The following is a 24,058-nucleotide window of genomic DNA, read 5'->3' as shown; positions in this document are numbered from 1 at the left end:
GCTGAGGCAGGAGGATCACTTGAGCCCAGGAGTCTAAGGCTACAGTGAGCTATGATTGCACCATTGCATTCCAGCTTGGGTGACAGAGTGAGAACTCTTCTTTTTTTTTTTTTTGAGGCAGAGTCTCACTCTGTTGCCCAGGCTGGAGAGCAGTGGCACAATCTCAGCTCATTGCAGCCTTGACCTCCTGGACTCAAGCAGTCATTCCACCTCAACCTCCCAAGTAGCTAAAACTACAGGTGCATGCCACCACGCCCAGCTAATTTATATATATTTTTGTAGAGATGGGGTTTCACTATGTTGTCCAGGTTGGTGTCGAGCTCCTGAGCTCAAGCGGTCTGCACACTCGGCCTCCCAAAGTGCTGGGATTACAGGCATGAGCCACCACGCTGAGTCTGTCTCTTTTTTTTTGAGACAGTCTTGCTCTGTGGCCCAGGCTGGAGTGCAGTAGCATGATCTTGGCTCACTGCAACCTCCACCTCCCATGTGCAAGCGATTCTCCTCCTTCAGCCTCCCAAGTAGCTGGGATTACAAGCAGGCACCACCATGCCCGGCTAATTTTTTTTGTGAGTGGGAGGGGAGAAAATTAAACTTTATTTATTTTTAAAACCAAACCACCAGGAAAATATAACACAGCCTGGAAGCAGCAAATGGACAGGCTATATTATCATTTCAAGTAGTAAGCTGGTGAAAATACAATGAGGTTGCTATCAAAACAATAAGGTGCCATGCCAGGGCAGGAACACTGCAAGTTGCGAAAGCCCCAGGCAAAAATGGTTTTTGCTAATGGGGTCTGCCTCTCCTTTGCTATCAGGGAGTCAGCTCATCCTAGCCCAAGTTGCTTACTTTTTCTCCCTTGAATTTCCTGTTGCCAGGGTTTGTCTCAATTGTGCTTTGTTAATTCAGGGGGCTAAGTAGGTAGTGCTAGGTTTAGGCTTTCATTCCATCCGTTCTATAAAAACCAGGTTTTTCCAAATCCAGTACTTCATAACTCTGTTATAATCAAGTAGCCAACTGCTCTTCTTTTACTGTTCATTTCTAGATACTAGTATATATCACAATCAAAACCCCCTTCTCTTCACGGGGAAAGTGTTACTGCAAGATTGTCCTGTCATTTTGCTACACACAGCCTCAGGGCCCATCAGCCAGTAATTATGCTTCCCATAATTAGTATGTCATCGCCTCTCATGTTTTTGCATGGTCTCCAGGCTGAAAGATGCAGCATGTAATAATTTTAAGAAATCTACATCTACATCTTGATGACCAGAAATGGGGATCCTCAAGGAAACTTTCAAAGTTCTTATCCAAACTAGTCTCCCTCCCAATTCCACATCTTAAAATCAATTTGTATCGCCTTGTATAAATTACACAAAACCAAGAAAACAAAGACCCAGAAAACTTTTTTGCCCTTCTAAGCGGGTGACCTCATGGATTTTGTTTCACAGCTTACGGAAAATAGTGTGGTGACACTTCTGGTAAACAGGATGTTGGCAACAAAGAGAAAATATCTCTCCTCAAACTCCACCAACTCTAACCTGCCAGCCTGTTGGTACCTGTGTAATAAGAAGAGTCTAGTGCCTTGGAGGGCTCTGGCTTGTTACAGGGGAGATCCTTACTGGCAGGACAAGCACTGGCCATAGGATATATAAGCTCTAAAACTCTCCTGTAATATCTCTGACCCAATTTAGCACCACTTTTTTCCATTTCATTTTTTAGGACTGAAACATAAAAGAACCAGTGTCCAGAGGCAAGTGACATATGTCTTACACTTGTGGCCATCCTTCATTTCTTCATAAACTTTGCTTAAAAGACTAAAATTCCAAATTCCTTATAAAAAATATATTCTTGCCCTCAGCCCCAGTGGCCACTGGCAAAGACTGTTATTTCCCAATGGATAAGAGAGCCTCCTTCATCTTGGCCATAGTTAGGATGAGGTGCGTGTGGTCATCCACACACTTGGTCACACAACCGTCCAGCTGCTGCTTCACCTGAAGCTCCTTACTCCCAGTATCCATTGAATCTTTGGCTTTGTTGTTGCAATGCATGGCGCACCGGGCTAGGTGGTCCTGGAACTTCTCCAACTCACTGGTGAGCAAAGCCCGGGCTTGACCCAGAGGCACATGGCAGTGCTTTGATGCACTGGTGCACCTACTGCATGGAGGCCTGGCTGTCCTCACAACAGCTGGTGCTGCACCGGAACATGAGACCCTGCATCTTCCAGATGTTCTCTCTCTCCAGACTCTTCACCATGGAGTCCACCACCTCCTGCACCCACAGCTGCTGCAGCTCTGCCATGGCGTCCCCATACCGCCCTGCACCGTGCCACCCTGGCTAATTTTTGTATCTTTAGTAGAGACCAGGTTTCGCCATGTTGGCCAGGCTGGTCTCGAACTCCTGACCTTAGGTGATCCGTCCACCTTCGCCTCCCAAAGTGCTGGGATTACAGGCATGAGCCATGGCGCCCAGCCTCTGTCTCTCAAAAAAAAAAAAAAAAAAAAAAAAAAAAGGGACTTACCAGGGCCCACTTTGCCTGGGTCCCTATGCATCCTGGGATTGGTCAGAGTGAACCAATGAGAAGACTGAGCTGCTCTCAAGAAGGGCTACCACAAGCTGGTTTTGAAAGCTTCTTGGTTCTGAGAACAACCAGCCCTAGATCCTTTTCATCTCTGATGCCAAATGATGTGGCACTGAGAACTGAAGAGGAAACGTGAACAGAAAGAAGGGTGAGGGCTGAATAAGAAGCCTCGCCAGTGGGAAATAGGGCCCTTGGTACCTTTTGCTCCTAATAGTCACATCTGTGTTTAGAAGGGCCAGGAACTCCCACCTCCTGCGTCGGAGCCTGTCAAGCATGTCAGGCCTAGAGTGGCTTTCTGATCCCTGTTATACACCTATTTATAAGTTATCTAAGCTAATTCTGAGCTCACAGTAATTTTCCTGAAGGAGCTTCAGGTAAATAAGGATGACAAAGAACTAAAACCAAATTTACTGTAAATGATAACTTCAGCTTCTAAGAAAAGAATTACTGACTCCACACTGATGTCAATAGCTGGAGAGCAAGGGCTACGAGGAAGAAAACCAGTGAAATAATCCATGGTCATGCCACTTGCCCAAATATCTGAATTGCTTATCATTAAAAAAGAGCAAATTTACGTTTATATGTGGCTTCATACTTTGTAAGATACGTTTACATGTTATTTATTTGATTTTCCCAACAAACCTATAAAACACTTTGGCCAAGTATTTTATGCACAAATGATTTCATACCAAGCAGGAAAGAACAGGTCTTACGCTGATAGACCTTGGTGTTTATAAAATAGCTCTGTTTTGGAAATTAATTTGGAGGAATCTTATTTATAATCTGAGAAATCTGTACTAAGGGAGTCTGCTCTTAAAGGGAACATGGCTAGTCATGTGAATAGATCTCTAATGTAGCATATAGAATCTTTATTAATATGGATTGTTGCATAACCAATTATCTTACATCAAGACATGCTTACTGTAAGGCACAGTAAAGGCTCCTGTGATGATGGCTCTGCACTGACCCCTAGTGGTGCCCTGCAGTCTCTCTCCTGCAGTTAATAGGAAAGGCAGAAATGAACCCTTCTTGAATTTGTTCTGCTGTCTCTATATCTGGTAAAGAGACCCTGAGCTATTCAAATAAAGATGGTCACGGCCGGGTGCGGTGGCTCCCGCTTGTAATCCCAGCACTTTGGGAAGCCGAGGGGGGTGGATCACCTGAGGTCAGGAATTCGAGACCAGCCTGGCCAACATGGTGAAACCCCGTCTGTACTAAAAATACAAAAATTAGCCAGGCATGGTGGCAGGCGCCTGTAATCCCAGCTACTCAGGAGGCTGAGGCAGGAGAATCACTTGAACCCGGGAGGTGGAGGTTGCAGTGAGCCGAAATCACACCATTGCACTCCAGCCTGGGGCACAAGAGCGAGACTCCGTCTCAAAAAAAACGTTAAAGATGGTTACATCCATATGCCAAGGTATTATGTTGCCACTAAAAATTATTTTTTAAAGAATCTTTTGTCAGAGAAAATGTTTAGAATATAACATTAAGTGGGAAAAAAGATACAAAACTACATGTATAGTGTGGTCCAAATTTTGAAATAGATATGTATAATTTTTTTAACATATTATATATATGAACTTTTTAAAAAAGACTAGAAGGAAATGTACTAAAATATCAAAACAGGTTATCTCAGGGTAGTGATGTTATTACTGAGCTTTATATTCTGTAATCATGTTTTCCTTTTTTCTTTCTTTCTTTTCTTAAGAGATGGTGTCTTCCCGGCCGGGCACGGTGGCTCACGCCTGTAATCCCAGCACTTTGGGAGGCCGACGCGTGCGGATCATAAGATCAGGAGTTCGAGACCAGCCTGGCCAATGTGGTGAAACCCCGTCTCTACTAAAAATATAAAAATTGGCTGGGCGTGGTGGCGGGCGCCTGTAATCCCAGCTACTTGGGAAGCTGAGGCAGGAGAATCATTTGAACCCAGGAGGCGGAAGTTGCAGTGAGCCAAGATTGCACCACTGCACTCCAGCCTGGGTGACAGAGCAAGACTCTGTCTCACAAAAAAAAAAAAAAAAAAAAAAAGAGAGAGAGAGATGGGGTCTTCCTGTGTTAGGCTGGTTTTGAATTCTGGGCTCCTAGGGATCGTCTTGCCTCAGCCTCCCAAAGTGCTGGGATTATAGGTGTGAGCCACTGTGCCCAGCCCCCATGTTTTACTTTTATCAGGTGACATAATTAAAAAAAAACCGAAAGCTAGTCTCACAGCATCTGAGAGTCTGGGAGTCAGATGCATGTTAAAGTCCGAGGAATGGGGTCCAGTGCTGGCTTGGCTTATCTTTGGTCATTGTCTTAGCAACATAAAATTATTCAAGGTCTTGAAGCCACCTTGGGCTTACCTTCAAGTGCCCTTTTAGTGGGATAGAAGTATCTGTGATAGGCTCTGTTCACAGTCTTGACTGTTATAAGAAGCACTCTTGTGCGTAGCCACCTCCCCTCTGCTAGAGGCCCTGGCTGAATCCAAGAGGAACAGTAAAGGCTCTGCCTCCAACCAACTGTGGAAATTCAGCCATGTGGTTGAGTTACTTTTTTTCTCTGAAACTTATAGCAGTCAATAAATTTTCAAACTTGAAGAGCCCCCAATTCCCAGACTTATTTGAATCCCCAAAGACACTTCTGGAGACATTCTGTGAAGAGAAAATAAGTCTGGCAAAAGGGAATGTGATGATAGATCCACAATACTCTTTTTCTTTTCCTTTTCCTTTCCTTTCTTTCTTTTTTTTTTTTTTTTTGGTGTGTGTGTGTGTGTGTAACAGGGTCTAACTTTGTCAGCCAAGCTGGAGTGCAGTGGCACAACCATCGCTCACTGCAGCCTCAACCTCTCAGGCTCAAGCAATCCTTCTGCCTCAGCCTCCTTGCATGCCACCATGCCCGGTTATTTTATGTTTTGAAGAGATGGGGTATTGCTATGTTGACAGGGCTGGTCTTGAACTCCTGGGCTCAAGTGATCCTCCCATCTTGGCCTCCTGAAGTGCTGGGATTACAGGTATGAGCCATCAGCCTGGTGCCACACTACTCTTAACTGAAATTATTCTATGTCCAGCCAATGAACAGGATAGCATTTTTACTTCTTTGTTCTTTTTATTTTTTGTGTATGCCCAAAAGGTAACATTTATTGTCTTTAAAAAGGCAAATCTTACATAAATAAATAACAACAACAACAACAACAAAATTCCCATTTAATTCTACCTCCTAAGATACAACCACCATTAACGATTTATATTTTTTCACTCTTTGGAGCCAGTCTGCTAGGGACCAAATTCTAGCTCTGCCAACAGCTAGCAACCTTGGACAAGAACTTAACCTCTTTGTACATGCTTCTTTACCTGTAAAATGGGGGTAATGATAGTACCGATTACATGCGGCTGTTTTGAGAATTAAGTTAATATATGTGAAGCACTTGAAACAGCACCTGGCAATAGTTAAGTGTTCAATAAATGTTGGCCTTTTTCTAAGTGTGAATGAGCACTTTTTTTTCATTAAAAAATTTTTTTGGCCGGGCATGGTGGCTAATGCCTGCAATCCTAGCACTTTGGGAGGCCGAGGCAGGTGGATTGCCTGAGCTCAGGAGTTCAAGACCACCCTGGGGGCAACATGGTGAAACCCCACATCTACTAAAATACAAAAATTAGCTGGGCTGGGTGGTGCTTGCCTGTAATCCCAGCTACTCGGGAGGCTGAGGCAGGAGAATTGCTTACACCCAGGAGGCAGAGGTTGCAGTGAGATTGCACCACTGCACTCCAGCCTGGGCCACAGAGCAAGACTCTGTCTCAAAAAAAAAAAAAATTTTTTTTAATTGATATGGGATCTTGCCATGTTGCCCAGGCCAGTCTTGAACTCCTGGGCTCAAGTGATCCTCCCAGCTTGGCCTCCCAAAATGCTGGGATTATAGGTGTGAGCCACCTTGCCTGGCCAGCTTCTTTTTTTTTTTTTTTTTTTTAAATAGACATGGAGTCTCAGTATGTTGGACAGGCATATCAGGGTCTTGATACGTAGTTTTGAACTCATGGCCTGAAGCAATTCTGCCTCAGCCTCCCAAAGTGTTGAGATTACAGGCATAAGCCACCACACCTGGCCTGAATGAGCATTTTTTAAAACTGAAAAGTGATCATGCTATATATATACTTTGCTTTAACCTTTTTTTTTTCACTTCACAATATATCCTGGTTACCTTTTAGTATTAGTATGGAGAAGTCTCTTCATTCTTTTTAATAGCTACATAACTTTTTTGGTATTAACGTGTCATAATTTAACCAGTCTCCTATCAATGGGCATTTGGATTGTCTGTTTTAAAAAAGATGCTAGGGCCGGGCATGGTGGCTCACACTTGTAATCCCAGCACTTCAAGAGGCTGAGGTGGGCAGATAGCTTGAGCCCAAAGAGTTCAAGACCAGCCTGGGCAACATGGCAAAACCCTGTCTCTACAAAACACACAAAAGTTAGCAGGGCATGGTGGTGTGCACCTGTAGTCCCAGCTACTTGGGAGGCTGGGGTGGGAAGATTGAGCCCAGGAGGTCAAGGTTGCAGTGAGCTATGATTGCACCACTTCACTCCAGCCTGGGTGATGGAGTAAGACTCTGTCTTCAAAAATAAAATGAAAATAAAAAGCCAGGTGTGGTGCCATGCACCTGTAGTATCAGCTACTGAGGAGACTGAGACAGGAGGATCCCTTGAACCTGGGAGGTTGAGCTTGCAGTAAGCTATGACTGTGCCACTGTACTCCAGACTGGATGACAGCAAGACCTTGTCTCAAAAAAGAATTTTCGGCTAGGCACAGTGGCTCATGCCTGTAATCCCAGCACTTTGGCGGCCAAGGTGAGCGGATCATGAGGTCAGGAGATTGAGACCATCCTTGCTAACACGGTGAAATCCCATCTCTACTAAAAATACAAAAAGTTAGCCAAGCATGGTGGCAGGCGCCTGTAGTCCCAGCTACTTGGGAGGCTGAGGCAGGAGAATGGTGTGAACCTGGGAGGCAGAGCTTACTGTGAGCCGAGATCACGCCACTGCACTCCAGCCTGGGTGACAGAGCGAGACTCCGTCTCAAAAAAAAAAAAAAAAGAAGAAGATAAAATACTGCATATACCTAAAAGGGAACATTATGGAAATTACATTCAGTTACTAACATCTCCATTTGAGGTTCACTTACTCATTTGACAAATATTTGTTTTTTAATGTGCTATGAAAGATGAGAGGCATGCTGATTTGAAACCAGCTTCTGTCTTTATGCTTAATTTGGTTGTTTTGTTTTGCTTTGTTTTGCTTTGTTTTGTTTTGTTTGAGGGTCTGGCCCTGTCATCTAGGCTGGAGTGCAGTGATAGGATCATAGCTCACTGTAGCCTTACCTCCTGAGCTCAAGCAGTTCTCTCGCCTCAGCTTCTTGAGTAGCTAGGACTACAGGCACACGCCACCATACCTGGATAATTTTAAATTTTTTTTGTAGAGACGAGGTCTAACTATGTTGCCCAGACTGGTCTCAAACTCCTGGCATCAAGCAATCCTCCCTCATTAGCTTCCTAAAATGTTAGGATTACAGACATATGAGCCACCACACCTGGCCTTTTTATACATACTTGGTTAAAGACAATTATTAGCAGGACACATGCTTTGATGAAGAAAGTACCCAGTGCTCTGACAGTATGTCTGAGGGCCTTAACCCGGACTTGGAGTTGTCTGTCTGAGAAGGCTTCCTGGAGGGAATGCTCTATAGGCTTAGCTCTTCCCTGAAAGAATGGAGGTGGGGGCAGGGCACGGTGGCTCATGCCTGTAATCCCAGCACTTTGGGAGGCCGAGGCGGCAGATCACGAGGTCAGGAGATTGAGACCATCCTGGCTAATGCGGTGAAACCCCGTCCCTACTAAAAAAAATACAAAAAATTAGCCAGGCATGGTGGCGGGCACCTGTAGTCCCAGCTACTCGAGAGGCTGAGGCAGGAGAATGGCATGAACCCAGCAGGCGGGGCTTGCGCCACTGCACTCCAGCCTGAGCGAGAGAGCGAGACTCCGTCTCAAAAAAAAAAAAAAAAAAAGAATGGAGGTGGGAGCAGAAGCGAAGAGGATTTCATGCAGAGAACATAGCACACACAGAGGTATAGAAGCAAGAGAAATTCATATTTGAGGAATTGCTGGTGGTTCTATGTGGCTGGGGCATAGAATTTGAATAATGGGGTTAACTATTATAGTTAAGGTGGAAATAGAAGGACGTGTGGCTGAAGAAGAAGGTATGGGTTGGGTCCTGAAGGACCTTCTTAACTACATTCACATATATGACTTATCCTAAGGGTGATGGGAAACTTTTTAGGGAGGGTATGGCAGAATCAGGTGTCCATTTCAGAAAGATCAATCTGTGATGTGAATATATGTTAAGAGGCTGTTACGCTTAAGTCATGCAGGTAAGAGATTTTGGTGGTTTGAACTAGGGTGGTGAAATGGGATGGGAGAGGAATGGACAGATTGGAGACTTGTTCAAGATTGGCTGTGGGGGAAAAGAAATAGAGAGAAAGAGCTATCTGATCATTCGAAGGTATCTAACTTGGGAAACTGGAGAGGGACAGAGAAAATATAGAACTATGGGGGAAAATGATTTCAGTTTGGACCCAAAATTGGAGGTTCCTGTGGGACACCCATGTCTGTGGAGTTCAGAAGAAAGACCTCCCTGAGCTAGAGATACAGCTGAGATTCTGGAATCCTCAGCGCATATGGTAACTGCAGTATGGGAATGTTTGAGATGGCTGGTTGAGACACAGACAGTGCAAATGAAGCCACAAAGAAGGCAGTTGTAAGAAAGGTAGAAGGTAAATCAGAAGGTTGTTTTCAGCTAAAGACTCAGGTAGATGTACTGCGGTTCTCTATGTGTGAGGCACTATTCTAAGTGCTGGTGATAGAGCAGTAAGCAGGACAAAATTCCTGCTCCTGCATACCTTATGTTTGTGGTAGTTGGAGTAGAGCAAACAAATAAATATATAATTTTAGCCACTGAGAAAAAAAACAAGGAAAAAATATACAAATACAGAATGATGGAAGGGAGGGGTCATTTTGGATGGGGTGATAAGAAATGACTTAAAAGCAGACGTTTGAGCAGAGACTTGAATAAACTGCAGAAATGAGAACATCTTGGCTTGGTAGTTTCAAAGAATGGAAAGAAGGCCAGAGTAGCTAGAGGACAGTGATGGAGGGACAGGATGGAGGGGCCAGCTCCTATTGGGCCTGGCAGGTCATGACAAAGAATTGGGGTTTTATTCTGAGTGTGATGGGAGGGAAGCCATTGGAGGGCTGACAGTGGGCAGGGGGTAGGGTGGCATGATCTGAATTACATTTTACAGGGATCACTCTGGTTGCTATTGGGGAACCATTTGTTGGGCTGCCACAGAGGAAACAATGGAGGCTAGATAGGAGTCTGGGGCAGTCATTCAGGAGAGTAGGTGGTGGCTTGGATAAGGGGGGTGGGATGAGAAGTGGTTGGATTCAGGTGTGTGTGTGTGTGTGTGTGTGTGTTTATTTTTATTGTATTTTTTTTTGAGACAGGGTTTCACTCTGTTGCTCAGGCTGGAGTGCAGTGGCACAATCTCGGCTCACTGCAACCTCCGCCTTCTAGGTTCAAGCGATTCTCCTGCCTCAGCCTCCAAGTAGCTAGGATTACAGGCCACCACACCTGGCTAATTTTTATATTTTTAATAGAGATGGGGTTTCACCGTATTGGCCAAGCTGGTTTCGAACTCCTGACCTCAGGTGATCCACCTGCCCTGGCCTCCCAAAGCGCTGGGATTACAGGTGTGAGCCACCGCGTCCGACCTGATTCAGATACATTTTGAAGTGGGAGCTGAAAAGATCTGCTGCATGTTTGGATATATGGGTGTCAGGGAGAGAGAATAATCAAGGAACACTCCTAGGTTTGTACAGAGGGTCTCTGACTTACTATGGTTCGGCTTATAGCTTTTTTTTTTTTTTTTTTCGAGACGGAGTTTTGCTTTTGTTGCCCAGGCTGGAGTGCAATGGCATGATCTTGGCTCACTGCAACCTCTGTCTCCCGGATTCAAGCAATTGTCCTGCCTCAGCCTCCCAAGTAGCTGGGATTACAGGTGTGCGCTACGACGCCCAGCTAATTTTTTATTTTTAGTAGAGATAGGGTTTTACCATGTTGGTCAGGCTGGTCTCGAACTCCTGATCTCAAGTGATCCACCTGCCTCAGCCTCCCAAAGTGCTGGGATTACAGGCGTGAGCCACTGTGCCCAGCCTCAGCTTATGATTTTTGACGTTATGATGGTTCAAAAGCTACACACAATTCAGTAGAAACTGTGCTTTGAGTACAACCATTCTGTTTTTCATTTTCAGTACAGTATTTGGTAAATTACATGAGCTATTCAAAACTTTCTTATAAAATAGGCTTTGTGTTAGATAATTTTGTCCAACTGTAGGCTAACTTAAGTGTTCAAGCACGCTTAAGATAGGCTTGGCTAAGCTATGATGTTCAGTAGGTCAGGTGTATTAAATGCATTTTCTACTTAACGATTGTTCATCTGATGGTTTATCTGGACATGGCCCCATTGTAAGTTGAGCAGCATCTGTGCTTTAGCAATTGGGAAAACAGAAAGGAGCATGGCGGCTCACACCTGTAATTCCAGCAGTTTGGGAAGTTGAGGTGGGAGGATTGCTTGAGCCCAGGAGTTTGAGACCAGTTTGGGCAAAACGGTGGGACACCCCCAACTCTACAGAAAATTTTTTTTACAAAGGCTCTACTCTACCTGACAAAAACTTATTCCTTAGTATTTAATTTCTCTTCTTAGGGAGAATTTAAATTTAATTAAGTAATTTAAATTAAAATTTTTTTCCTGGCAGGGGTGGATAATGAAAAAAAGGTTGAGAAACACTGGCCTAGTGCAAGAACATGGCCTTTGGGAGTCACACAGGCTTGGTATGAATCCTGGCTCCACTACTTGGACACAGTGCTTAACCTCTCTAAGCTTCACTTTCATCATTTAAATGCCCACAGTATTAGCATAATAACCTTAGAGTTATTGGAAAAATTAAATGCAATGACGTGCCTGTTATATTGATAAATACTAATTTTCTTTCCCCTTTATCCCCGCTTTCAAGAATAGAGATTATTATAGTTAAGGAACTCCAGTAAACTGGGTAGAGACCGAATCAAGTGGGAATATGGCAGGCTTAAGCTTGTTGGAAGAAAAAGAAAACAGGACAAGGGGGCTGATTAAATATACGGAGATGAGTGTAAAGAAATAAGGGAGGCTGCTTGCAGTGGCTCACGCCTGTAATCCCAGCACTTTGGGAGGCCGAGGCTGGCGGATCACCTGAGGTCTGGAGTTCGAGACCAGCCTGGACAACATGGTGAAACCCCGTCTCTACTAAAAATTCAAAAATTAGCCGGGCGTGGTGGCGCACGCCTGTTAATCCCAGCTACTTGAGAGGCTGAAGCAGGAGAATTGCTTGAACACGGGAGACGGAGGTTGCAGTGAGCCGAGATCGCGCCACTGCACTCCAGCCTGGACGACAGTGCGAGACTCCGTCTCGAAAAATAAAAAAGAAAAAGAAAATAAATAGGGGAGAGCCCAAGGTAATTCTTAAGGGATTTGACACTCAAGGCAAAGCCACCACTAAATGTTCTTAGTGGACAGTGGACAATGACATCTGAGGAAGATTATTCTGGAGCCTGACATATTACACTGGAACAGAGGCCGGAGAAAGGAGCCCACATTAATTGTGGTGGACTTGGAATCTGAAGATCTGAGTGTATAAAATGTTGAACAATGAAAAGGTTGGGGAAATTAATTATGGTCCCTTTAATTTTGAAACATCATGCAATCAGTACAATTGTTTTGGAAGGATATTTGGTGGCACGGGAAAACAGAATAAAATGTAAGCATACTACAAAACAATACAAAGCCATTTTTGTCAAACGCCTATCTAGGTAGGAAATAGATTATCTCTGGGGTGGGATCTTTTCTTTTTCATAGTTTTCTGCATTTTTCAATTTTCCTACAAAAAGCTTGTGTTGCTTTTATAAGAAAAAAGTTATTTTCTGAAAGAACCTCTGGCGGAACTCAGATTTCCAGGGACCCACATGCCAGCACTACCCCAGCCTCGGGTGTCTGAGGTACCTAGACCAGAGGGTGTGGCCCTGGAGGTGTGAGACAGGGAAAGCTGGGGTGGGCCGGCCGCCCCTGCCCGGGCCAAGAGCAGCGTCGGGACCGGAGGACCAGTCGGGGGATGGGGCCGCAGAGGTGGCCCCGCGCCGGGAAGTGCTCAGGCCAGACCCTCCCCACTCGTTACACGCCCCGTGCTGGGCACGGGGAGGAGCAGGACGCCACCCTCTGGAACCACCCAGATCGCTGGGGCCTCCGAGAACCCGGAGGGCGGAAGGCCTGAGGGCCCCCTGCAGCCGCCTACTCCTCACCCCAGCCCTAAAGTAGCCGGCGGGGAACTGCGCCAGCCCGCGCGCCCGCCGAGCCTTCGGTGACTGACGGGAGGTGGGAATGTGGGCGGAGCCTCACGCCGGAGCTGTGATTGGAGCAACCAACACCTCCCAGTCTCTCCCAAGAGTGGGAGACAGCACCAGAGAGGGATGCGCAGAGGCGGGGGCTTAGAGGCCTCTACGTGATTGGCTAACAGCGCAGGGAGCCGGGAGCTGTCCCGATGATTGGCAGGCGCTAGACAGCCCTCGGAAACCGCCTTGGATTCGCCCATTGGCATCCTGTGAGAGTAGGCGGGATTGGTTCATCGTGTGGTGCTGATGATTAGCTGGCCGCTGAGAGTTAGGGTGTTGGGAGAGAGTTGGGGGGGGACCGCGGGGGCAGCCGATTTCCTTCTTGTTATTGGCTGGTGAGGTGGGTGGGGGTGGTGCGACGGCCCAGCGGCTGCCTGGGATTGGTGGGGGCCGGCGTGAGTGACAGCCAGGGGGGCGAGCTGCGCGACCAGCGGTTTGTTTTTCGGAGCGTTCCTGAGGTGGAGAACGGTGGCCGGACGGAGAGACTGCGGGTCTGAGGGACTGGCGGGCGGGCGGGCCGAGCGGCGCCGCCGAGGCCGGGCTGGGCCGAGCCCAGGAGCGCCCGGGATGTAGCGGGCCACCCTGCCGATGCCACAGCGCCCGGCCGCGGGCGGAGCCGGAGCCGGAGCCTGGGGAGGCGGCGGGGGCCCAGAGCGCAGCCCGCGCCCCCCGCGCGGAGCCAGGCCCGCTGCCGTCCCCGCCGCCCGGGCCCCCGGCATGCAGCCCCGGCTGCGGAGGTGACACTCACGGACCTTAGCCACCGCCGCCGCCATCGCCACCATGGGTAAGTGTCGCCACCGCCCCGGCCTGTGCCCGCGCTGCTTCGCGACGCCCCGCCCCGGGCTGAGGGAGGAGGACCCTGGGCCACCGCCTGACAGGCATGGACAGCCCGCCCGGCCCGGGGCTGCTGACCGCCGGCCGCCCGCCTGCCCGCCTGTCCGCCTGTCCGCCCGCTCCGCTCGCGCGCCGCGGCCCGGGCGGGGGTTCTGGCTCCGCGGGGCGGCCCGGCCGGCAGAGCCCGCTAGGCAGCCCTCCTTCCGGGCGGCGCGGCGGGCGCATCCCGGGGAAGCGGCGGCGGGACCGAGGGCCCGTGCTCCGCGGGGCAGCCTGGCCCGAACGAGCCGGACCGCGAGCCCGAGGGCGGGGGAGCAAGAGCGCAGTGTGAGGCCCGGGCTGGAGGCTGCCGCAGGCCCAGCTGCTGTTGTGTCTTTTCCTTGATTTGCTTTTTTTTCCTGCCTGTGTCATTTCCTTCCCTTTGCTCACACAGGCCGGCCTGTGAGAGTTCCCGGGGCTTGCTCTCCAGCCCTGTGCGCGCCCCAGCGCAGGGGGGAGGGCGTGCGGGGCTCGGCTAGGAGGCGATTAAACTGGAATTGTGATCAAGCGCGCGGTTGACAAATGCGTGCTGCACGCAGATTGCTGGGGGTCAGGAGTTGGTCGGATGCTGCCAGTTAGAATTCACATCCTACTTTTTGAAAAATCCTGTTGCAGGGGTTTAATCCATTATTTTTTTCTTGCGGTATCCCTGAAATTATGTAACTTTTGAAAGAAACATTTGCTACACAAAAGAATTTCTCTGAAATCACTTCTTTTTTGTCAGTATTTACAATTTCTACTGTGAAGATGTAATCTAAGGAAAGCTTTTAATGTCTTCCGCACGTAGCATTTGAGTTGAATTATATTCCATATCCTTTTTGGTAATTTAGCAAATGACTACTGGACTAGACTAAGAAATAACATTTTAAACGTTCTTTACTTCTCCTGTCCAGACAGGTGTTGTGATACTGTTGTCACAAGTTTTGCAAAATATTTGGTATTGTCCTAAATAATAATAAAAGGGTAAACTTCAGTGAGAGGATCGTTTGCAAAACCTTCCGTTGCTTCTGTGAAGTGCCCCATGTGAAGAGGGAGCCTTAATGTTTGCCTTGCCCTATAGCAAGGTCAAGTCCTTTTTGTAGGAGGTTAACTGTACGCTGTGTCAAATTCGCCAGATATTGTTTTGTGACCCATCTCTACACCCTGGCTTTGAATGAATTGCCTTGTTCTAGTTCATGCTGTCCCTCATACAGTATGAGAAGGGTTTGTTCATTTGCTGGGCTTACTGTTTCCTTCTCATGCTTTCCTTCAGAAGTGCGTGCTCTTCTGAGGGAAGGTCTGCTGTGAGAGTGGACATAAAAGGAACCCAGTAAGGCCTGATATTTAAATACATAATTGAAGAAATGTTTATTGAATTTTTTTATAGATGAGACACAGAATTCTTGTCTACCCCAGGATTCAAACATTTATCTTGTATTATAGATTTTGAATAAATCTTCGAATTGATTTATGAGCCTATATTGTGATAGTCTTTCTTACAAGTCTTTTTTCTTGTCCTGTGGGGGCAGCTGTTAGTCCCAAAGGAGAGTGTGAAATACTTAAGGGTATGTAGACCATCCACTTCCTACTTTGTTGACTGCTACACCAGTTAGAGTGCCCACATGTGTTGACTACATCTCATTATCTAACATGAAAATAGATATAAACCTGTTTTCACATTTCAAGACATTTTCAAAAAGTTTATAAGTGTGTGAGTATATGGAGACCAATGATGGGGAGGAAGGAAACTATATAGGCTGGGTCTAGAGCCCCAAAGAAAAAAGGGCCAGGACCTCAGCATCTTCTCATTTGTCCCCACATCAGTTGTCCTCCTGTCAGTTTTACATGAAGACACATGTAAAAGGAACATGCAAGAGGAATTAACTTCCCTGGTGGCTGCAGTATATTAGGCAAGCTAGTTTAAGAACCACTGCCCTAGCTTTCTTCACTTTCCCCCATACAATTCTCTCCATCTTTTTTGTGAGGGGAAAGTAGATGACCTTGATACACTGTTAGAGCTAATATTGAATTCTTCTTGACACCTGGCTGTTCAATTTGCTTTGTATAGAGCTCATTGAGGATATGTATACACAGATATATTCACACACAGTCTCTCTCTTAAATACTAGTTTCCATTTTGGTGATGAAAATTTGAATTCCCAGTTTAGTTAGTTTGCTTTTAGTTGCTGTAGTTCTAAATAAACTCAAAGGATTGATGAGAGAGAAACATAGACTTCTTAGTATTTTAGTTATACTTGTTAAACTCCAGCCTCATGAAGAAAGGACTAAAACTTGAGTCTCTGCCCTGCAGGTTCTTTGGTTAAGTAAGAGTCATATTTTCCTGAGCTGTTCTAAGCCCAAGACTGAAGCCTGTTTGACAACTTGGGTTAATAAAAACAGGTCAGATTTTATATTGTCTATTAGCCCCAATGAATTTCTAGTGGAAATTATTTATCTCTGTAAATAATAGGAAATTTTTTTTTTGCTTTGATACTATGTGGCTATAAAAAATTGGGATTGACTGGTTGTTTTTTCTTGGTCACTCCAGAATTCATTTCCAGATTTAGTAATCATAGTGGCAAATGCTGTTCATAATACCTGAGATTGTTTATGTGGTCTTTTTATAAACACAGTCTGAAACTATATATCACTGAAAAATATGTAATAACTTGGAAATGTTACAGGAAACTATAGTGAATGGAGTACAGGATTACAGATGATCTGGTTCTGGTTTGAAGTCAGAATTATTGTGACTTACAAACACCTTGTCTAGGGTTCCAAGGCTGTTAGGAGCTCCCTGTTAGAATAGTCTCAATTCAGTTTGGCTAGAATCTGACCACCTATGTAGACTCTGAATAGTTAGCAGCTGTTTTGATTGAAATTTGAATCACAGTTTAATAAATCAACATGGCTATGTCATTACTAGATTTCTGATATTTTTAAAAATGACAATTGGATTTTAAAACTGAATTTTAGGTTGGGCATGGTGGCTTACACCTATAATCCCAGCACTTTGGGAAGCTGAGACTGGTAGATTGCTTGAGCCCAGGAGTTTGAGAGCAGCCTGGGCAACATGGTGAAACCCTGTCTCTACTAAAAACACACAAACTTAGCTGGGCGTAGTGGCATGCCCCTATAGTCCCAGCTACCCAGGAGACCGAGGTGGGAGGATCATCTGAGCCTGGGAGGTTGAGGCTGCAGTGAACCATGATCATGTCACTGCACTCCAGCCCGGGCAACAAGAGTGAGAGACCCTGTCTCTAAAACAAAAAACAAATAAAAAATAGCTGAATTTTAGGCATCTGTAAAAAGTAAGTATCTGTCCAACTGAGCATTACTTAGGGGAATACACAGAGGATAAGATGAGGTTTTTCTGGTTCTATGGAAGCTGTTAATTTATTCTTTGCCCATTTGTTGAATGCCTCGTATGTGCCAGGCATAGTATTAAGCCCTGTGCCTGTGTTATCCAGTCTTCAAGAAGTTACAGTCAGGTAAGGTGAAGCAGAAATATGTAAACAATTAAGTGCAAAAGCGTGTAAAGATATACAGGAGAGAGATCAATTCGGTCGTTTTGGTATTGACACATGTAATTCTATAGTCTCCAGTCCTTTGGGTTAATTTCACTAAACGTTAAAATGTAGTGGTGATATATATTGATTCTTATGAGGAATAAATGGCCTACTTTATAATATGTGTTTTAAGAATTTGAACCATCAATTAATATTGAATGCCTATTATATCTTAGAACAGAAAAACGCCAGCATTTGACTTTGAGATTTGGCAAAGGTTCAACCATTTCTTGAAGGATAAAAGTTTCTTATTAATTGAGGGTCTGGCCTTATTGCATATACTCATTGTAAAATGATGTTTGCCTGGGCATGGACAGGGTGGAGGCAGTGGAAGTATGTGGAATGTCATGAAGAGAAAGTAAAATCTGACTCAGGGACACTGAAGCACAGGCTCTCCTGAGTGAGCAGTGCGATCAGACGATCTGGTGGAGCTGGGTAGAACATTGTCAAGATGAAGAAATAACATCATTAGTTAAATGAAACAAAACAAAGATTAAAACATTACTTTGGGGATTGTATCTATGGAAAAGAGAGAGAGTGTGTGGCATAGTAAACAGACACCATATGGGATAACAATGTTTATTAGAGAATGTGGTGCTTCTGGCAACTTTTCTGGGTTGTTAGCCAAGGGAACTCACAAATGGGAAGTGCCTTAAGACCCTGCTTTGAGATACAAGTAATAGCTCAGTCTGGAAGAGTGGCTTCCTGCTGGAGCTAAAGAGAGGAGTATGTTGCCTGGCAGCCTCCATACCACAGGTTGGGGTACCAGGAGAAGAAAAACTACATGCCACTGGGGAATTACTTAAAACTGCCTAAGAGCTTCCACTTTTTAAGCCTGAACTCTAATCCTTGTTTCATAGATCCTTTTCTAGTTCCATGAATACTCCTCCTTTTCCTAGATTCTTAACCTCTTAATCTCTAAAATTAACCTCTTTCTCCTTATGCTTCTTCCTGGTAGCTTCTAAGTGTGTCAGACCACTCCCACTCTCAGGAAATCTTTTCAAAGTTATAAGCACACTATTACGCTACCTCAACTTGTTCACATGTAAAGTTCACAAATACTTTTTTTTTTTTTGAGATGGAGTTTTGCCCTGTCGCCTAGGCTTGAGTGCAGTGGCACGACCTCAGTTCACTGCAACCTCCGCCTCCTGGGTTCAAGCAATTCTCCTACCTCAGCCTCCCGAGTAGCTGGGATTACAGGCGCCGGCCACCATGCCTGGCTAATTTTGTATTTTTAGTAGAGACAGGGTTTCACCATGTTGGCCAGGCTAGTCTTGAACTCCTGACTGCAGGTGATCCACCCTCCTCGGCCTCCCAAAGTGCTAGGATTACAGGCGTGAGCCATCGTGCCTGGCCATGACTAATTTTTTGTATTTTTTGTAGAGATGGGGTTTTGCCATGTTGCCCAAGCTGGTCTCAAACTCCTGGGATCAAGTGATACGCCTGCCTTGGCTTCCCAGAATGTTGGACTTACGGGTGTGAGCCAATGTGCCCGGCCTGTCACTCTTATTTTCTTCAATCCTTTTTTTTTTTTCTGAGACAGTCTCTACTCTGTCGCCCAGGCTGGAATGTGTTGGCATAGTCTTGGCTCACTGCAACCTCTGCCTCCCAGGTTCAAGCGATTCCCATGCCTCAGCCTCCACAGTAGCTGGGATTACAGGTGTGCACCACCACGCCCAGCTAATTTTTGTATTTTTAGTAGAGATGAGGTTTCACCATGTTGGCCAGGCTAGTCTTGAACTCCTGACCTCAGGTGATCTGCCTGCCTCGGCCTCCCAAAGTGCTGAGATTGCAGGTGTGAGCCACCACGCCCAGCCAGCTTGCTTTTCTTAAAGAATCTTTAGTCTGTTAACAACTATGTAAAATCATCCATATAACCTCTTATATAACCATATAAGCTACTCATATTTAAAAATATTTATTTTTATACATTTGTGTTTGTATATTCTGGTTTATATATTGTCTAATTCTGTCTTTTTTTTTTTTTTTGAGACGGAGTTTTGCTCTTGTTGCCCAGGCTGGAGTGCAATGGCACCATCTTGGCTCACCACAACCTCCGCCTCCCAGCTTGAAGCAGTTCTCCTGCCTCAGCCCCCCGTGTAGATGGGATTACAGGCATGTGCCACCACGCCCAGCTAATTTTGTAGTTTTAATAGAGACGGGGTTTCTCCATGTTGGTCAGGCTGTTCTCGAACCCCTAACCTCAGGTGATCCACCTGCCTCAGCCTCCCAAAGTGCTGGGATTACAGGCGTGAGCCCCTGGGCCCTGCCAATTCTATCTTTTTTCTCATACAATTTTGTATTTGTGTGTTGTTTATCTTTTTATCCCTAGAGTTTGAACACCTTGAAATATCTTTTAAAACTTTCTAATGTATAATACAAGATAAGTATTCAGTAAATTGTTGTTAATGATTTATAAAAGTTCAGTAATAAAATTAAGTATTAGGGTAGATTAAATGGCCTCCAGTCTTTTTCCATTGACCTTTTCTCATTGATGATAATAATAGCCAGCATTTTTTTAGCATTACTGTGTTAGGTACCATAAGAAATAATTCGTAGGTTTTCTGTTGCTTTTAACTCTCTCAGCAGCTTTGTGAAATGATGCTTTATCTCCATTTTACAGATGAGGAAATTGAGGTTTGGAGAGAATAAATGATTTGCTCAGGGCCTCCTTACCAAATTTTTCTGACTCTGAAGTTCATATTCCTAACTGCTTCAGTCTAAGAAAGTTGTTATTTGTTGGTTTTTTTTTTGAGATGGAGTCTCGCCCTGTCGCCATGCTGGAGTTCAGTAGTGCCATCTCAGCTCACACCAACCTCCGCCTCCTGTGTTCAGGCAATTCTCCTGCCTCAGCCTCCCAAGTAGCTGGGATTACAGGCGCACACCACCACGCCCAGTTAATTTTTTTGTATTTTTAGTAGAGACGGGGTTTCACCATGTTGGCCAGGCTGGTTTCGAACTCCTGACCTCAAGTGATCCACCCATCTCGGCCTCCCAAAGTGCTAGAATTACAGGCGTGAGCCTCTGCGCCCAGCCTGTTATTTGTTTTTAAAAGTTTTGTTTGTTTTTAAAGAATGCCACATTGAAGGAGTGCTGATAATTCAGTTAGTCTCAGTCCATACCACAGAGATAACTGGCTTGTGGCAGCCAAGTGTGCATAGTGATGTTGCTTTTTAGAAGGAAAAAAAACAAAAACAAAACCTCAATCCAGGAAGAAATGCCTAAAAGAGCCACTTGATTTACTTCCTGTCTTTATACATGTCCTCTGAAATATCAGTTGAAGAACCTGTCTACCTCTAGGAATGTATTTTACTCTGACACAAAATTAGATTCTATAACCCTGATTCGCTTGTGTCAGTTGTCCCAGATTTCAGATGACAGTGCCAAACTTTTCCACTAGTGTGTTCTCAGCTCTGGAACTACTAAACAAGTTTGTTCATTAAGTAATGCCAGGAATTGGTTAGCTTCCTGGAAACAGAATTTGTCAACCTGATAAACCAGCTCTTATAATAGCATCATCTTATACAGAATTAGAAATGATTTCTTCAGTCATACTTGTGGATCTGACTTGAAAAGTGGTGTGTGTATGTGTGTGCCTGTATGTGTATTCACATCCATCTTTGTTCAATATCTGAGTTGAAAGAACTGAAAATTCTCAATACTTAGGGTGGTTAATGTTGTTACTGATAACTCCATGCATTCCGCTTTTAGGAGTATTGTTGGATGCTCCTCAGAAAACACTTAAACGTAGTCATAATCCTCCTTGTATTGATCCCAATTTATTATTACAGTTGGCCCAATTTTATATATATTTAATAATATCTAAGCCATTTAATATATAAACCTATACATATTATATATAAGCCAATCTTCCTAGCTTAGATGTTATGCTCTAGTTTTTAAAGTTTGGTTGTGAGGATAAAAATCAAAACAAAAAACCAAGTTCCCTTTTTGTTTTTGGGACAGGGTCTCACTGTCGCCCAGGCTGAAGTACAGTGGCATGATCATGGCTCACTGCAGCCTCAACCTCCTGGGCTCAAATGATCCTTCCACCTAAGCCTCTCAAGTAGCTGAGCCTACAGCGTGCACCACCATGCCCAGCTAATTTTTTGTATTTTTTGTAGAATGTAGTTTTGCCATGTTGCCCAGTCTGGTCTCGAACTCCTGGGCTCAAGCAATCCACCTGCCTCAGCCTCCCAAAGTGCTGGGATTATAGGCATGAGCCACCCTGTCCAGCCAGGTTCCCTTCTTTAAAGAAGTTATAGGGAAATTGTAGAAGGTATAAAATAATTGATGGGATATATATGTGTTAATTTGACAGATGTCTTTTTGTAGATACCCACTTTCTCCTCATTCATTATCCCGTTTACTGCATGCTTTCTATATTACAGCTATGTCACTCTCATACATACTTTTGTATATGTTTTGAAGTGGAATCATATGGGAAGTTATGCTCCTGGTGGTTTTCCTGCAAGTTTAAAATCTAATTTTACTTTCCTGAACAAGCAAAAACCTCTTTATAGGCAACTTTGTCCTTTTCTGTACCTCGTCAGAGGGCATATAGGGCACCAGAGCAGATTTCGTCTAGGAAGAGGGGAGAGGCAAATAAGGCGAGGGGCCAGGCACGGTGGCTTATGCCTGTAATCCCAGCATTTTGGGAGGCTAAGGAGGGAGGATCGCTTGAGCTCAGGTGTTTGAACTCAGCCTGGGCAACATGGTGAAACCCTCTCTCAATAAAAAATACAAAAATTAGCAGGGCATGATAGTGTGCACCTGTAGTCCCAGCTACTCTGGAGGCTGAGGTGGAGGATTGTTTGAGCCTGGGGGTGGAGGAGGCTGCAGTGAGCTGTGATTGCACCACTGCACTCTAGCCTGGGCAACAGAGTGAAACCCTGTTTCAATCAGTCAGTCAATCAGTTAATCAGTAGTGGGAGAAGAGACTTGAGCAGTTTTACTTCCTACATTTCATGCTGTTCGTTTCTTTCCACAGGGTATTAGAATATTTCCAAGGGACAGTGATAAAGGGCAGAAGACAGGCACTCTCTTTGGGTGGAATCTTTTGTATTTGCTTCTTTTAAGGTGTGCCCCAAGTCCCCAAATGGCTCAGTTGTCACCAAAGCAAATGTAACAACTCATCCCTCATGTTCCCTTCACGATCAACAGATTTATTCATTTTCAATCTCCAAATGCTATTTGAATGGGCAAAGATCTCTTAAAGGACCTGGGAAAAATTTGTACAACATGGAATTGGACTGGTTTGTGTTCTGGGTTTTGGCCAGTTGTTTTCAATGTATGAGAACTCTAGTACTCCATGCTATTTCAAGAAAAGGGGATTAAAAGTAATGCCAGTAAGGTGGAGACAGTGCATTGCTTGGTCAGCTTAGGGAGGAAAAACAATAGAACTACGCTTTGACTTCCCTATGGGAAGTAGAAGGCCTGTAAACCTGTAAAGAGTTGTGGGGGTTGCTGGTGGTGGTGGCATTCAAATGCTAGGCTTGTAAAACAACTTCTGTTCAAAGCAGTTACCTGAGGACCTTATTTGGTACCTTTTAAAGTGTGCTCTCCTCCTTATGATGCTTTAAGAATAAGTCTGGGATTGACACTGTGCCATAATCCTCTCTCTATGGATTCATCTTTTCATTCAGTACCATATTACATTGTACTGTGTTCTTCACTTCAATTTTTCATCTATTTTTCCTGGTTAAGTTTCTCTGGCACTGGACCAACTGCCCTGTTTGAGCGTGTCCCTTCCCTGCAATGAATTGGTAAATATTGCTGCAGGAAATCTGGAGGGCTATTAAGAAACCATTAAAGGCCATGCATGGTGGCCCACACCTGTATGTAATCTTAGCACTTTGGGAGGCCGAGGCAGGAGGATCACTGGAGTCCGGGAGTTGGAGACCAGCCTGGGCAACATGGGGAGACCCCATCTCTACAAAAAATAAAAAAATCATCCAGGTATGGTGGTGCATGCCTGTGTTCCCAGCTACTCAGGAGGCTGATGTGGGAAGGTCACTTGAGCCCTAGAGTTGGAGGCTGCAGTGAGCTATGATCACGCCACTGCACTCCAGCCTGAGTGACAGAGCAAGACCTTGTCTCGAAGAAAAAAAAGAATCCATTAAAATTCAAATTGCCATAGTCTGACCTTTTGGGCTGCATCTGATTATAGTTACAGGGTCTGTCATTTTACCTGGGCAGAACTCCCTGAGTATTAGTTATACAGTTTGTGAAAGAGCTTTGCTGGTCTGTATTTAAGTATCTTAATCCATGTGCTCTCTTTCATTGCAGACGAACAGGAGGCATTGAACTCAATCATGAACGATCTGGTGGCCCTCCAGATGAACCGACGTCACCGGATGCCTGGATATGAGACCATGAAGAACAAAGACACAGGTCACTCAAATAGGCAGGTGTGTGTGACCCTGGCAGAGCTAAGTGAGATTTGTTGGGGAGATGTTTTCAAATGGGAAATATACGAAAAGCCAAGGAGACTACATTACCAGGGTTGAATGCTTTTGACCCCTTCCTTTCACAGTCTGTTAAATGGGAAGTAATACATACC

General features: G+C 45.0%; 2 protein-coding genes across 6 annotated transcripts in view; one reads left to right on the top strand and one right to left on the bottom strand.

The window, feature by feature from the left end:
- Window positions 1–1,880: 1,880 nt before the first annotated feature.
- LOC129533491 (protein FAM136A-like) lies at window positions 1,881–2,295 on the bottom strand. Its single transcript, XM_055386886.1, is given in 2 exon segments — window positions 1,881–2,132; window positions 2,134–2,295. Coding segments are annotated over 2 exon segments (414 nt in total).
- An 11,216-nt stretch (window positions 2,296–13,511) lies between these two features.
- MAP3K3 (mitogen-activated protein kinase kinase kinase 3) overlaps window positions 13,512–24,058 on the top strand; it is a 72,191-nt gene continuing 61,644 nt past the window's right edge. For 4 of the 5 annotated variants that reach the window (XM_019026779.4, XM_004041154.5, XM_019026778.4 and 1 more), the window contains exons 1-2: window positions 13,512–13,859; window positions 23,785–23,906. In XM_019026779.4, coding sequence (XP_018882324.1) covers window positions 13,856–13,859; window positions 23,785–23,906 — 126 coding nt within the window. In that variant the 5' untranslated portion in view covers window positions 13,512–13,855. The remainder of the gene's footprint in view (window positions 13,860–23,784; window positions 23,907–24,058) is intronic. The other variant, XM_055386861.2, reaches the window with a different exon arrangement.

The sequence above is a fragment of the Gorilla gorilla genome, chromosome 4 (genome assembly GCF_029281585.2).
Source record: "Gorilla gorilla gorilla isolate KB3781 chromosome 4, NHGRI_mGorGor1-v2.1_pri, whole genome shotgun sequence".
NCBI lineage: Eukaryota > Metazoa > Chordata > Mammalia > Primates > Hominidae > Gorilla > Gorilla gorilla.
Note: the sequence above shows the minus strand (reverse complement) of the source record. Positions and strands in the feature narration are given on the sequence as shown.